The sequence below is a fragment of the Prinia subflava genome, chromosome 3 (genome assembly GCF_021018805.1).
Source record: "Prinia subflava isolate CZ2003 ecotype Zambia chromosome 3, Cam_Psub_1.2, whole genome shotgun sequence".
Lineage (NCBI taxonomy): Eukaryota > Metazoa > Chordata > Aves > Passeriformes > Cisticolidae > Prinia > Prinia subflava.
In genome coordinates this window covers 48027911-48043925 of record NC_086249.1, presented here as the reverse complement: position 1 = coordinate 48043925, position 16015 = coordinate 48027911, and the positions used below count along the sequence as shown (strand labels likewise).

The following is a 16015-nucleotide window of genomic DNA, read 5'->3' as shown; positions in this document are numbered from 1 at the left end:
AACTGGAGTTGGGCCACTGAGCAAGAAGGGCAGGGCAGGATGGGTCACAACTCAGACTCACCCCCCATCACACTCCTTTTGCAGCTGGTGTTTGTGTCTCGGTCTCCAGCCTTACGAAGGATGCTGTGCTTTGTGTTTGACACCACCAGCCCCAGAGGGGTCCAGCACAGTTTATTTTCCAGCATCAAAGCGTGCACACAGACACATGCATGTGCATGTATGTACAGGCAGGACATCCATAAGGGGCGTGAAGGAAACATAGATATGGACAGACACATGGATAGACACACATAGCCCATTGTAGCCTTCAAAGCTTGCCATGTACAATATTAGAATGAGCCAACAGATGCAGACGAATATTCCTTCCACCCCAAATTTATGATCCTACCATACCTTAGATACTCAAAAAAAAAAAGCCCAGCTGAGCACGGTGACAGGAAACAGAAGAAATCCTAGGGATACATCTACTTCAGGTATAAAGGTGCAAGGAATCCTTATTAAATTAAAAGATTAAATTACCCTCTCACTTTGCCTCCACTTAGCCTGCAGGAGGCCCAGGCTCGCTGCTCCCTTGCCCAGGTTGTGCCCAGCCTGGACACGGGGCTCAGCTGGAGGCTGTTGGCTTGTGCCAGTCAGCGAGGTGTTCTGCAGAGCAGTCACCGACCAGCAGCCTGTCAGCTCCAGCGCCTGTGAATTCCTGTGGCAAGTGTAAAAAATCGCTTAACACGTTGTTCTATTTTAAAGGTGCCTTTTTGCCTTTTTTTTTATGACGGCCGTCTGTCTGACGGGGCACCCCTCCTCTCCGCCGCGGCATGCGGGAGGTGCGTGTCCCCTACACCTCGATCAGCGTGTCCCCTACACCCCGACCCCCTGCTCGGAAGCTGGAGACGAGACCCAGGGGTCGGCTGGAGGGGACGGCGATGGGGCAGGAGGGCTCAGCCCCGGGGAGCTCCGCCGGCTGCCGGGCAGCTCAAGGCGCTCATTGTGCCCGGGACTGGGCGGTGCTGCCCTCCCCGCGGGCCGGGGCCGGGGCCGGGGCCGGGAGCGGGGCGGGCCGGGGCGGTGCAGCCCCGCCGGGCCAGGGCCGAGCTCGGGCAGGTCTCCCTCCCGCGGCAGCCATGGCAGAGGGCTCCGAGAAGGTGCCCATCGCCCGAGCGGGGCCCGACGACGTGGAGCTGTGCCTGCCCCCCGTGAGTGCTGCGGGCGGGCACCGGGCGGGACAGGGTGGGATCGGCACAAAGCGTGGGGACACGAGTTGGGATGGAGCGGGACCGAGCGCGTCGGGAGCGGACGGGACGGGGTGGTTTGGGACGGGGGTGGTTTGGGATGGTAGGGAGCGGGTGGGGTCGGGCCAGGTCGCGATGTAGCGGGACGGATCGGGACAAAGCGGGGCCGGTGGGATGAGGTCCTGTGGGTCCCGGGCGGGTCCCTGCCCGCTCCCACCCGCGCTCTCCGCAGGCGTACGCGGCGGCCGCGCCCCCCGGGCCGGGGCGGCTGCTGAAGGCCGGGGCCGCGGTGCTGATCGCCGGGGCCCTCCTGCTGCTGGCCGGGGCCATCGGCGCCTTCTACTTCTGGAAAGCCACGGAGCGGCAGGTGAGCGCGGCGGGCCGGGCCCCACGGGCCGCCCGCACCCGGGGCCGGCCGGGCGGGGAGAGCTCGCACGGACGGAGAGGCACGGGCTGGAAGCGCTTCTTGCGAGGTCTATAAAGAGGTCTTTAAGCAGACCTGTAGGGTTTTTTCCATGCTTTCAAAAATCCCAAACACCTAAAACCCCAATCCTTAATCACTGTCTTTGGTGGCTGTGTGGATGGAGCTTCCTGGAAGCACATTTATTAGCGAACACGAAACATATCTTTGAGAGCACAGACTCTACATTGATTTCTGCTCACAAATCCTCAGTGAACTCAAACCCCAACAAGTCCCCAGGGATTCACATACTGGGCAAACTCCAGCTCTCAGGACAAAAAAAGCATTGAAATGTGTAAATTCTTTTTTCACAGCATCTGCATTCTCGGTCCAGGTTCTACCGGACCCTCAAGTATGTAATGCTCCAATTATTTTAACAGGCACCATTAGTTCTGGTGCTTTGTATGACTGTGCGTACACTTAGGTTTGCAATTTTAAAAGTTGAGTTTTATTATTTACAGTTTCTGGGGTACATGAGAAACGCTTTATGCAAAGAATGAAACTGAGAAGCTAGTGATGAGTTAAAGACCCAAACTTCGGAGCATTAGAACATGTTTACAGATTAACTTTTCTTTCTGTTTACACAGAATTTGTGTTTAAAACATTTGAAACATGATGCTCCACACATGAATGTAACTTTCTCCATAAATTAGGTTAGTAATTTATGAATTTACTTTGGAAGAAGTTTTGTACTGCCTCCGGCCACACGGCAGCCCTCATCAAGGAGAGCCTTGTGTGAATTCCAGCAGCCAGAGAAAAAGTGGCCCTGTGAGATACACCCCTCCACACAGGGATAATTCAGATAATCAGAAAGAAAAGTACAAGGTTTTACAGCAAAAAGACAGGACACATTGCTGACCTCCAAGGCGTGCTGCAAGGACCATGTGCTTCTCTAGGCTTTTGAAAAGGGAGAGGGATGCAAATGGTGACATAGGCAGAGGAGAGTGCTTTCAGCTCTGAGCAGGTGGGTGCATTTGTGGAGTACAGAACAATGCTTCCCCTTTTTAATGCTCCTGTCATCTAAATTCAGCCATACAAAATATGTCACATTCACACTTTCCATTAAGCTTCAGATCTGATCTCTAGGTGAGGACCCTGGGAAAGCTGAGAGTTATTTTTCCAAGCTGCCTTCAAAACTCAGAAAGCTGCACTTGACTTGCAAATCTTTAGGAACTGCAAAAATTATATCCAGAGTCATTCATTAAAAAACTAAGGCAAATTTTAAATTCTTGGGTTTATTTTATATTTTTAAATTCTTCTCTAATGACAGGGGTATCAAAGTCTCAACTCTAGCTCAGCCCCTATCAAGAGGAGACCACATGCACTGGTCTGGTTTTATGGACCACATTCAGCAGGAATCCTAGAAAGCAAAAATATGGGAGTGGCTGTGTATAACTGAGGAACCATAAATCTTTAGCACCTTAGACTTCCCTGAGTGAAGGTGAGAGAAGAAGAAATTTGTCTCTAGCTGTCAGTGTAAATTTTTCATTAAAATGCTGTAAAGGCTTTTTTAAGACCCAAAATAAACTGCTTGTGCAGCACTTCTAGCAGAGCTGCACAAGAGAATCACAAAACCCCTCCACAGATTGTGGTCCTCCAGCAAATACAAACCACGCTGTAGCTCTCCTCATTGAAAATAGGATAAGGGCAAATATGCTGACAAGGAAAATACGAGTCTATACAACTTCACATCCAATTTAAACAAAGTTCACATCCATTACAAGCTGGGAAGTATGTTTGTATTCAAGAGGAACCTGTTTTCCTGTGCCTCAGCAGAACATCCTGAGAGATAAATAGGGGTTGGCCTCCTTCAGAGTAGGACACTCACGCCTGCTGTCCTTTGGGAATCATGCCAGCATAACAAGTAATTCCTAAAATGTCCTAGAAGATGGTTTTTAGGTCAGAGTGAACACAGGTGTGGACTCACCCCACACTGAAGTAAAACTATAAGCACTCCCTGGAAGGGGGATCTGAGGTCTGTAGTCCTACCTGATGCTCAGAGCAGGGCCAGCTGTGGGGTCAGAGATGGTTGCTCAGAGCTTTATCCAGTCAGGCCTTGAAAACTTCCAAGGATGGACACTGAACAACCTCTCAGGGCTGGCTGCCCCACTGCCAGCCTGCCCCAGCGCTGAAGTAGTGCAGTGTTGGTTGCTGGAGGGTTATCAAATGCCTGCAGCAGCACAATTTAGGAGCTAAATGAGTCAGATTGACCCATTGCCTGGTGTAGGAGGAAGGCAATAAGTAATCACTGACGTGTGCTACCGCTCTTTTATTGATTCCAGGTGTACAATGTTCACTACACTATGAGCATTAATGGAAAAGTACAAGATGGATCAATGGAAATAGATGCTGGAAACAACTTAGAGACATTCAAAACAGGAAGTGGGAGTGAAGAGGCTGTTGAAGTCCATGATTTTCAGATTGTAAGTAGTGCCACTCTTGTCCTTCATGTAACACACTCCAGCTCTGTACTCCTAAGGACACCTTGTTCTGTCCTGCCCTGACTTCTCTGCCCGAGTCAGTCTCAGGTTCCAGCATCCAGCCCTCCACACAAACATTTTTGCTCTCCTGGCTTGCTTTCGCAGGAAGACAGGCAGTTTCCTCCAAAATAAAAATCTAAGTGCTTTTTGGAGATCAGCCATGCCAGGTACCACTCCAGGAAGTGGTGTGGATTAGGCTGCATCAGGTTTGGCTCCATGTAAATACTTTGCATTTCCAAACCACTGAGCAGAACTGTGACTTGTGACCTTGGGATCTTACTAGAAAAACATAAAACATTCTGTCAGGCTGCGCCACAACTCTCGCATGATTTCATGTGGTTTGAACTGGCAAAAACACCTCCCCCAAACATCCCTGTCTGAGCATAGGATCAACACATTAAGCCAAGGAGACACCAAGGAGAGACCACTCTACAGTGCTTACCTGGGGAGCTTCCTTTGCCCTGAGGTCGAGGATGGGAGCTGTTCTCCGTGGCTTGGCCTGGCTTCATCCGCATGGCGGAGAATGGAGGCATTTAGCTCAGTTTGTGCATCCGTGCACCAAACGCTAGGTGCTGGCACTTGGGCTGACAGCAAAGGCACTTGGGCACCCCAGCAACTTGTGGCTGCTCAGCACAGAGCCTGGACTAACAGATGCCAAACCTCAGCAGAGATCAGCAGCTCGGATAGAGTGGGTCTCTGAGCTGCCCTGAGCTACTGAGGCACATCTATGTGATGCTGCACAAACCCTTGTACAGGGCTCAGGCCCTGCAGTTAAATGTTCTCAAAATACTCAACTTCAGAGTTAAGCCCTCTGTAAGTCAAAGCAGCACCTAAAATAAAGATGCTGCTGCTAGGAAGCATCTCTGCTTCTGGAGCAGCCACCTTTCCCTTGCTGGATCTAGAATGACAAGGAAGTCCAGCTCCTTGGCTTTTCAGCAAGAACAAATGAATCCGTGCCAGGAGACGCTGGACCCCAACTTTCCCAACAGCTGTGGTTCTGCTTTTATGCAACTCTCATTAGCATCACCATAGCAACATTATTAGCAGCTGAGGAAGAGCATCCACGGTGAGCTCTTCTCATTTGCCTTTGCCATTTCACATCTGCACAAAAGCACTAGTCCACTGGAGAGATGCTGAATTCCTTTTGCCTCCCTGTGTGTTGCTGGTGAGATACTGCCTGCCACAACCAGGTCACGAATCAGCTCCTAACACCAGCCAGCTAAAGGGACCTCCCAGGGACCGTGCCTGCTTGTAAATACAGAGGGCCAGGGACAACCTCAGCAAAGGGATGATGCCACTTGGGTTTTCAGCCAAGAATGCACACAAAGGAGAGAGCAACTGAAGAGATGTGTTCCCAACAGACTGGTATTTACATCAGCAGTTTTGGATTGACTGGCAGTGCTGGAATGACTGCATCGTCAGAGAGGGTAATATAAGGTATTCCTAGCACACTTGGTACACCACAAAGTCTTAAGTTCTAATGCACCCATCCTTGCATAGCCATCCCCTCTCTCACTGCTTTTGGTAGTCATTTTGTTTTGAAGGGGATGTGTCCAGCTACACAGGACCTGCAGATACACAGGACATGGCTCAGGTGCCCCAGTACCATCCATCTCATGCTGCAGTAGATCACAATGTGCTGAGGTGGAAGGGACCCATAAGGATCATCGAGTCCAACTCCTGGCACAGCACCATCCGCAAGAATCACACCATGTGCCTGAGAGCATTGTTCAAATGCTTCTTGGTCTCTGCCAGGTTGGTGCTGTGACCCCTTCCCTGCGAAGGCTGTTCCAAACCCCTCTGGTTGAGGAACCTTTTCCTGATATCCAACCTAAACCTCCCCTGACAGCTTCAGGCCATTCCCTGGGGTCCTGTCACTGTCACCACAGAGAAGAGATCAGTGCCTGCCCCTCCTCTTCCCCTGGGGAAGTTGTAACTGCAATGAGCTCTCCCCTCAGTCTCCTCCAGCCTGAACAGACCAAGTGGCCTCAGCTGCTCCTCATGCAGCTTCCCCTCAAGGCCCTTCAGCATTGTCATTGCCCTCCTTTGGACACTCTCTAGCAGTTTAATGTCTCTCTTACATTGTGGCACCCAAAACTGCACACAAAGGCCTCCATGATACCCCTTCAAGGCAGAGGAAAGAGGTCATGCTGACACCCACACCCCTTTCTCCTGGCACCTAGAGGCCAGAGAGAAAACCAGCACAACTTATATTTATATTATTATATTTAGGTGGTTGACTGGAGCTTGTGCAACCACATGAAAAACACAGAAGTTCTGCCATTTACAAAGTATCTACATTTATAATGTAGAAGAGAGTTCTTTTATGGATACCCAAAAACCTACAGTAGGAACAGAGAAACTACAGACAGTGGCAAAATGTTGATACCTGAGGTTCTGGCATAGGGCTGGAAGGTACATCCCAGGACTTGCAGGAGACTTGCTCTTCCTCTTGCTTAGAACTAGACATCTATAGTTTATGCAACTGATTTCACCCCAGTAGGCCAGAAGAAGTCCCACACACAGATTTCTGCACCAAATCGCCCATCACAATCTTCCCTTTGCTGTCACAGTCGCTTATTTGTACAAACTGAACCAGGCTGCCCCCACATTTTTATAAAACTGTGTCACAAGGGTACCACACCACCAGCTAACACAATTTCAAGATTGCCTACGTTAGGTGCTAAGTTACAGTTCAAATCATGTCAACTGATTCATTAACAGAGCTACTCCAAGTAGCCTACAGCCTGCATGGAAGCACTTACATAAACACCCCCCGCTTTCAGAAATCAAGCAAAAACTTCTAGACCAATTTGACCAAAACTGGGAAGCTAAAATGATGAAGGAAGAGTATTTTATTGCTTCTGGTTTTAAATAAGATTAGCCTTCAGACTGAAAATTCAGTGGCAATTTTAGCAGAGCTGAGGCACTTTCTTGGGGGTGGTAAGGAGATGGAGGGCTGTGCACAACCCCCTGCCTTCTGCTTTACAGGGCATAACTGGGATCCGTTTTGCTGAAGGAGAGAAGTGTTACATCAAAGCTCAGCCAAAAGCTCACATCCCTGAAGTTGATGCTATGGCTAAAGCAAGCCTCTCATCTGAGCTGGTAAGGGGTAGTTTGTTGTTTTTTTAAACTAATCTTTGTATAGAGAGAGCCTAAAGGAGGTACTTAAACACAAATAAAAATGGCATTTGAGAGGCATTCTGACTTGTGGTAGAGTCGTTGAATGTAGGGTAGGATAGCAGAGGATTCACCCACTGGCTGCAAGGAGTCCCTGAAAGGTAAGACAAACCAGATTGGTGTCAGACATGTCACTGTGTCCAGGGACGTCGTGAGAGGCTGCAGATTAGTGAGTGGGGACACCACAGACTGATTTCTGTCAGATCCACAGGAGACCTCAGTGATAAGAGCAGCTGCCAGAGGCCAGAGTGTGCACAAGGCTGAAAGGGAGGGTGTGGAAGAAGCAGTTGCTTTAGTGCATGCAGTGGAGGACTGTGGTAGATCCCAGGAGATGTCTATCAACGCTCTTGAGCAGAAGCGTGAACTCCTTCACTCTAGTCAGTAAAAGGGAATTGTGGAAAACATGTCAAAAATTAAAATAATTCAGAAGAAATAGTTTATTTTTAAAAATATGACTCTCTCTTAGCATAAATCTATTTTACGTGTTAACTAAATTTCATAGAATTTGCATCACAACCAGCACAGAAGCTGCAGTTCTCACCCAGATACCACCAAACCTCCTCACATTTACCCAAAAAGCTGATTGCCTTATGTGCTCAGAGCCTGAGTTTCCCAGAGCTCAGATCCCCAAACTCATTGCTCTCACAGGGGTGGCCCCAGTGACTTGAGTCCAGCTGAGCCTGGATGCTGCTGGAGGCTCGATCACTGTCAGGAGAGCACAGGAGATCCACAGCCCCTTTCCCTGAGTTTGCTCTGCTTCTGGGAGAATAAAAGCAGATACAATTAGCTGGGAGAGAGGCACTTGTAAGGCTGCACCTCCCTGCAGTGGTGCTGTGACTACTGAACTTCTGCTTTAAAATGAAGAGGGAAAAGATCTCTCCTAATAGAATCAGAAAGGCTGACAAATGCTACAAAGCCTCCTGAAGCTGGCAGGATTTCCCCATGATGGGAAAGAGAACTTGCACCAATTCCAGAGACCTCCATCTTTCCTGCCTTGCCTTATTTTAAAGGCAGCTCGCCTTGACTTAATTAGCACTATTGCTTGAAGTCAATGTGTGAATTTTTCATCTTTTTGTAAAAACAAAGTCACAGACCTGAAGACATTACCCTAAATAATCAAAAAGTTATTTCTAATTCTGCCTGGTGACAGTAAAACTATTTCTGTGTCCTGTTTCCTGTGCATCTTCTCCACAGATGCATGGCCAATGTGACTGCTGCAATGAATCTCTTGCACCAAGCACTGACTTAGTGCAACCACTAAGACATGAACTTTTCCCTGTCACTCGATATTACAGGCCAGATGTACTACAGGAGTGGCAAAGCAGTATTTGTTTTTCTAGGCCAAGTCGTCTCTGATATGGAAGTATTCAGGAGAAAGTATGCATATGCTGTTTTCCTACAATGGGCATCATAACAACACTATCTGCAAAAATTATTGAGAATAATGAGTTTTATAGATAACCAAGTTCTGGCTGCTCACAAGTCAGGATCATTTCAAACAGAAACAAAGGATATTTTTATTTCTGAAACTTAGGCCCAGATATTTCTGATGTTGATAAAAGCTTAAGCAGGAGAATATAAAGAGCAGTAGACAGATTGGATAGCAAACTTAAATGACTTGAGATCTACAAAATAAATCAATAAACACACTAAAGAAACAACAGCTCAAGGGAATAAATTGATCTAGTCAGTTATATAACAAGTCTTGATGACTTCTATGAAAGCAATTTAGAATTTTAACTTTGAAATCATGCTGGTTTTCATGATTCAAAAGTTACTTTTCTTTTAATATTTCACCATTGCTATAAAATACTTACACATTTTATGTAAAATAATACTTTGAACTAACAACTTTAAAGAATCAATCACTGGCATTTTCCTACATTACTTTGAAGATATGAACCAAAAACCTGCAGGGTACACTTCAAAAAGGCAGGCTCCTTTAACTTGCACTTCAAGCTTTTGGTCAATTGAATTGCTTTTACCAAACAAGACCTTTAATCAGACCAATCACATTGACTTAAAACTGGAAGCTGGAGCAGTTCTCAAGCTATAATCCTCTCTAAAACTTTTGAACAAAATTCCACCCCTTATCCCCCCTACACACATTGTAAATACAGTTATATATTGGGAGTATGTCAAATGAGAACAGGGCATAAGAAAAGATGAGGGGCTTGGGTTTTGCTGGTATTTCATTGCTGCTTTGCTGAAGGTGGTGGGTCTCAGGTTTGTACCACCTGAAATCGTGGTGCTTTGGGCTGAAAGATCTCTGACACGCAGTCCTCGTGTGGGGCAGAAGCCTTCCAGGTGTGAGATGGGTGAAATCATAGCCCCAGCAAAGCTGCCAGTGGCTTTGCCCTTCGTTTCAGTGGTGGCAGCCTTTCCCCAGCTTTGGCTCAGCACGATCCGTTCACACTCATGACACAGAAGGATGCTCAATATTAGTTGCAGCAGATAATTAAACAGTTTGGTGCTCAAGAATTAACAGCAAGCAGGCACATGACTGCTCACTGAGCAGCAAAGGATTTATGCTCTTCTACTTGCAGGAAGATGAAATCATGCCTGTGAGATTTGACAAAAACTCCCTTATCTGGGTGGCTGCAGATGAGCCTATCAAGCATAACAGCTTCCTAAGCCCCAAAATTTTAGAGCTTTGCACGGATCTTCCAATTTTCTGGCTGCGACCAACATATCCCAAAGGTAACTTTTCTTTTATTTGAAAAGTATGTTATCCCTCCTTTCATCTAAATGCCTTTCCTACATCAGGTTTGCTACTGAAACTACCACATCTGGGAAACCAGACTCCTCTCCTCTCTTGCCCACACCTTCCTGAGCTTGTGCCAAGATTGTGGGTTTGGATTTTATCCCTAGATATTTTCCATCCTTGTATTTACTCAGACAATTTGCATAGCCCAAATGGGTGACTTGCTGGGAGATGAAACATTTCCAGAGAGGTCAGCCTCCTTCCAGAGAAGGACAAGACAACAGCTTAAATTAGCCCCTTAAAGGTGTAGGCAGCTGACACCACGTAGCAGGAACACTGGCCAGGAATTGGGGGACCATAGCCTGTCCTGTTTTCTACCCTGCTTCCCCAGAGGAATTCAGTGGAGTGCAAGGAAGATGCTTTAGGCCAGCCAGCTGGTGGATGGTTTATGAGACCCTGGGAGAGTCCTAGCTCCGAACTTGGGGCCCATAGGCAAGCTTAGCAAAGGTGTTCAGGAGTCACCAAGAAGATGGCAATTCCTCCAGCTAACTTCCTGGCCTAGGAGGAGAGAAGGCTCAAAAATATTTATTCCTCCTTAGTCCAGTTAATATCAGAATAATTATGTGGGACAACATGTGTGAAAAAAAAAATACCACATTTTAGAACATCTGTGGATCCAAGCTACCAATATTTTCCACTTTCCTTCATGATCTTGCATATCCCACTGGGCAACAAAAGAGCAGTATCAAAGCTGGCCAGAACCATATGTCCTTGAGAGCAGGGCACCATCCCACCATAAAAGCATTTTTAAAAATAAGTCAAATGGGTACAGCTGGTCTTGCAAGTGCTGGAAACTGCTGCTGGGTTAGTGTCAGTGACTACAGGCTGGGTCAAAAAAACCTCAACAAATCTCCTCACACACATTTTGCCTCAAGGGGAGGAGGGAGGGGGGAAAGGCAATCAGACTGCTTTGGACTGGCATTGGCTACAGACACAATGTAGGAAGGCAAGCAACTCCCATGGCAATGCGCACCAAGTTTGCCAAGGCACAGTTTTGGCTTTCTCTCTGCCCTCCATCCTCTCCTTTTTTAATATTTAAACAAATCACTGAACTACAAGGACACACACAAGGTAAGATTGTCCTCTGGTGATTATTTCTTCAGATAACCAAAGGAGAGAAATAAAGAGAAACAAGCGCCAATCAGAATCAAGCTTTGATGAGGAAGACTTGGAAGCTGCTTCTGAAGAAGTAAACTCCAGGTCACGTACCGTGCACCTGACTCAAGAGCTTGGCCACCAGGCTAACGAAACCAGGCCAATGGGACAAGAAACTGATCAAACATTTAATCCAGACAACCCATACAACGTAAGTATTTCCCCTGTAATCTTTCAGAGCCCAGGACTGTGTTGGACAGGTAGAACTGGTAATGTGGGGCTTTTTTTTTTTTTTTTTTTTTTTTTTTTTTTTTTTTTTTTTTTTTTTTTAAATCTGCAGTCTTTGCTTGTTCAGCTTTTCTAGGAAATAATAGACTGGTAAAACACCTAAGAAGCTCAAAAATGTCTTCCCTCTGTCCTCCCAGTTTTCATTAGATTTCAGTCTGAAACAAGCACAAGTGCTTGAGGTCACAAGGTTAAGGCAAGTTGATGCCAAGTTGCATTTTGAGGTTTCCAGATCCATATGGAAACAGCACTGGAGATCTGACAAGGATAGCACCTTCTAGAAACAAACTAAAGCTGGTCTTGATCAGACAGCTGAGCCCCATCATTTAGTATGTGAAGAGAGTCCAGTAGCTAGGAACACGCTTTGCTCTCAAACAGAAATTAACATCAGACATGACAGCTACAGGGGAACACAGCAGAAGTGTCTGGATGCAAAGAGATAGAGGTCCAGCCACATAAATTTCTTTCTCAGGCTCTTCTCTGTGAGGTTAAGCATCCCTAGACTAGCAAGAACCTGACAGAGAAGAATCTGTTTTGAGACAGCAGCAGTGGGTGGAGGATGACTGTCGTAAAACTTGTTCTCACCCTTCAAGAAGCAGCAGGCCCCAGAAAGAGCAGAGGAGCCACCCCGCTGTGTCCCAACACCTCTGCCGTGCTGCAGGAACACTGGCTGTGCAGGAGGCACCTTCCAGTCTGCTGCACCAGCGCCAGACAATTTACACCCATCATTTGGTGCAGCAGGAGTAAGTCATTTTAATACAACACTGTCACAAGATAAATGCCTCCTGCTTTGGAAGTAAGTCCCAGCTTTGACTTGACATTTATGCAACAGCAGGAGATCATTATACTGTGACAGCATTCTGCCGAGTTGACATCCCTTAATTAAACTTAAATTAATCACTCCAAATAAAGTGGATCTAAATTGACTCTCTCACAAGGCCAGTAAAACAGCAGTGGCACTGGAATGTAGCTTCTCCTCATAGCTACTACCGTGGGGTAGCATCTCCATGAGGTCTGAGCTGCCCTGCCTCTGGAGGCAGAACTGCCACAGCTTTGCTCTTCCAGCCAGAGGGCAGCAAGGGCCAATGGAGAATGGCCAGAGAGATGCAGCCATCAGACTCCCCTCAGCCTGCAGGGCAGGATTCGCCTGCACCCACAGCTACTGCACCAATGCCGATGGCCAGGCTCTCTCTGAGACCGAGTTGTTGGACTGACAAGGACCATTAATTGTGCTCTAAGCCTTTCCTGAAGGATGAAATGGATCCTCCCTAGAGCTATTTCTCTTTACTCATTTTAAGTGGAGCCGGGACGATAAGCTCAGGTGGAGTTCATGGTGCAGGTAGCTGAATTCAAGGATGATGAATGCTAACCAAGAAAACATCTTCCCTGCTCTCAGGACTGGGAAGGAGTTGCTTGGCGTTCCTAAAAACACCCAGCTGTCACTAGTGTCCTGTACAAGCTCAGACAAGGGGTGGCACTATGTCACTTTTTTGTTGTGCTGCTGCTTTTTGAAAATGAAAAATGCTCAGATGAAGAGCTGACTGGTACTTCAGCATTTGTGCATTACTGCTGCTTTACTTGAAATAACACCAATGGGCAAAGAACAACCAAAAGCAGAATATCCAGGTCCTTTTTTTTCCTGCAGAAATGAGGAAAGGAATTTTGAAGGGTAAAGGCTTTTAGGTATTTTGTGCCTGCTTCACTCCATTGAACTCCTTACTATCAGATACAGAACAGGCAGAATTCTCACTGTCCACAATGCACCTAAGTGTGCTGGGGTGGGAGGGAAGGAACCAGACTAAGAGACAAGAGCCAAATCCTCAGAAAACTGCAGGGGACCAGAGGGATAGTTTCCTAAAAATGCTGTAAAAAGCATTAAAATACAGAAACTAAAACTGATCATGAAAAGTACATCATTTATTTCAGGAATTCTCACCTACATGAAAGACTTGGGTAAGTAACTTGAAATCTTTTCCACCACTAATATTTAAAGTTTGGGAGGAGCTTACTGTTGCTGGAGTTTTTGCAAGGACTGTAGAATAAAAATAATGAAGTCAGAGCTGCCTGTTGTTCTTTCCATTTTACAAGGGTGATTGCACCAATTCCACACTTCTACCAAAGAGAGCAAGACAAAAGAAAAAATAATAAAGCAAGATGCATGGGTCACTTAGTGGGAGTTTTGTCAACTTCCACAGGCCCAAGACTGCAGGTTTCACCCTTTGTGGGGTTAACAGGAGCATGGATGTATTCTGCTATTCCGTGAGAACGAGAGCACGGGGATGACATTCAGTATTTTACATTCCAGCAGGTGGAAGGTGAAGGGATGGCTTTTGACCCCATGCTGGATCACCTGGGCGTGTGCTGCATCGAGTGCCGGCGAAGTTACACGCAGTGCCAGCGGATCTGCGAGCCCCTCATGGGCTACCACCCCTGGCCTTACAACTACCAGGGCTGCCGCAGCGCCTGCCGGATCATCATGCCCTGCAGCTGGTGGGTTGCTCGAATCATGGGCGTTGTGTGAGAAAATCCCTTGACCAAAAAAAACCACAATCCAAACCTGGAGCCTTGACAAAACCAGCAGGAACACAATGAACTGGTAAAAGACTAAAACCAAAACAGTGGTACTGATCCTGCCTAACAAAATCAGAGCTTGTTTTTCTGCACAAAGAGCAAGGTCAGATATTTCAACTCTCAAATTCAAATCTCAAGTTAATATTCCATTAGATTTACAAGAGGCAAGGGTATACCAGCACCTGCTGAATTAAAGAACTGAGACATCCCAAAAAAAAGACAGTATTAAACTTTGCTCACTATTGGTTTAGCAGTCCAGAAGCTTGCCCATACATCTAAATTCAGCCTTTCAAAACAAACCCCTCTTTTTCTAAGCTATATGTGAAAATTTACATCCAATTAAGCAACTAGATCAACTTGTACACTTGGGAGTGCCTTTAATCCACGTAGTTTACTTAAATAAATCACAAGTTAAGTTGCTCCCAGTTGCTATTCAGAGTTGCCAGGTCATTGTGAATGGTTATAAACCAATTACAGCATACTTTTCCCACAAAGCTGCTCCAGGGGACACGGGAAAGCACACATTGTGCTAAATCGGAAACAAACAGCAGGAAAAGGGGCTGTGCAAGGGAATTCTGTGCGTGGCCACAGAATCAAAACCCTTCACACATCCCAACATCAAAGAAGCCCCAGCATCAAGAATCCTGTATCCATGATACCACTGTAGTGTCTAACAAGTATCTGCTATCCAGCTACTACAGCAAAAGTATTTACATGCAGTTGCAGACCAAGGAGTCTCAAGACCCTTCAGAATCTACAACAGCCACTGTTATTTATAAATCCTTGAACTAGACACTTTTGACACAAGATTACAACCCCTCTTTATCTCACATGGATTGCAGCCGTTCACACCAGTTCCTTTAGCTTTGCTGAAGCTCACATCCCTTCCCCACAAGAGAAACTGTTTACCAGAAGGGAGGGAAAAAAAGCCTTTTTTTTTCCCCTCTCTCATCTCACCCTTTTTGCTGAGGCAAACTCTGCAATTATTGGGATTGATCCCATTACACATTAAATCTCTAAGGTACTAAGATGAAACACTCTTAAAGGTGGAACAACTTAGTATTTCTAGCCTTGAAAAACAGAAATAGTGGTATTACAGTGCCTTTATCCATACTATGCATTTTGAACCCTACCACTGAGTTTATGGAGCCATCTACATTGTCTTTATTAACAAAATGGTTCAATTTTTCTTTAAGTTTGCTTTCTGGAGCATTCATTTTTGTGACTAAACAGCTCTTGAGATGTTGCAAGCCCAGTAATGTTATTAACACTGCGTGACACACAGAAAAGAGGAATTAATTTGACATAATCATGGCTTAAAGAAAATAAAGACAACCTCATGTGGAATGCTAAACTGCATATCTAAAAAGCAAAGTGTTAAATGAGAATAAGATGAGAATAGAATTCAGTATTTTGTTCTATTGTAGCTTTTTAGTATAAACTTCACCTTCCCTTAATCTGAAGGACAGACTTGCTTTGAAATATTTAAATTATAAACTTCTTAAAGTGGGATTTCAAGGCCTGTTAAATTTGAGTTTCTGCTTTTTAAACTGAAAATGACCTTGATCATTATGTTGTTTTAGAAGTACGTCTATCATATGCTTAGAAAAGTCAGTTTTCCTTTTTTTTTTTACTGTAGATTAAACAAACATTAAAAAACCCCAGATGCTTTCTGTGCTTTTTTCAATGTAGAAGGTGTAACAATTCTTTCACAAAGTCGTTCAAGAACTGTCTGAAGAGGAAAGGAAGGGCATCAGCAAGTGAAGCAAAGAGAGAGAAATGTGACTGTGTTTATGTCTGAATTAGATTGTTGCTCTTTTGCATCTTGAGGCAACCTGTCATCTGCTTATCTCTGTGTCCCCCAATAAAACAAACAGCCTCCTTCTGAAGACACAAAAACAACTTTCTTGTAGGTGATTTTCATGTTTACACATACTTAAAAAAATTAATTATT

General features: G+C 45.8%; 1 protein-coding gene across 2 annotated transcripts; it reads left to right on the top strand.

Annotated features, from left to right (window-relative positions):
- The first annotated feature begins 1030 nt into the window (after nt 1-1030).
- CNMD (chondromodulin) lies at nt 1031-15712 on the top strand. 2 transcript variants are annotated; one of them, XM_063392187.1, is made up of 7 exons: nt 1031-1190; nt 1459-1593; nt 3969-4109; nt 7158-7271; nt 9893-10046; nt 11214-11416; nt 13796-15712. In XM_063392187.1, exons 1-7 carry the CDS (start codon nt 1119-1121, stop codon nt 14009-14011), a joined length of 1035 nt encoding a protein of 344 aa, XP_063248257.1. In that variant the 5' UTR covers nt 1031-1118; the 3' UTR covers nt 14012-15712. The 2 variants fall into 2 exon arrangements, with proteins under 2 accessions (XP_063248257.1, XP_063248258.1); XM_063392188.1 differs by lacking the exon at nt 1459-1593 and having other exon boundaries at nt 1041-1190.
- Nucleotides 15713-16015: the final 303 nt, after the last annotated feature.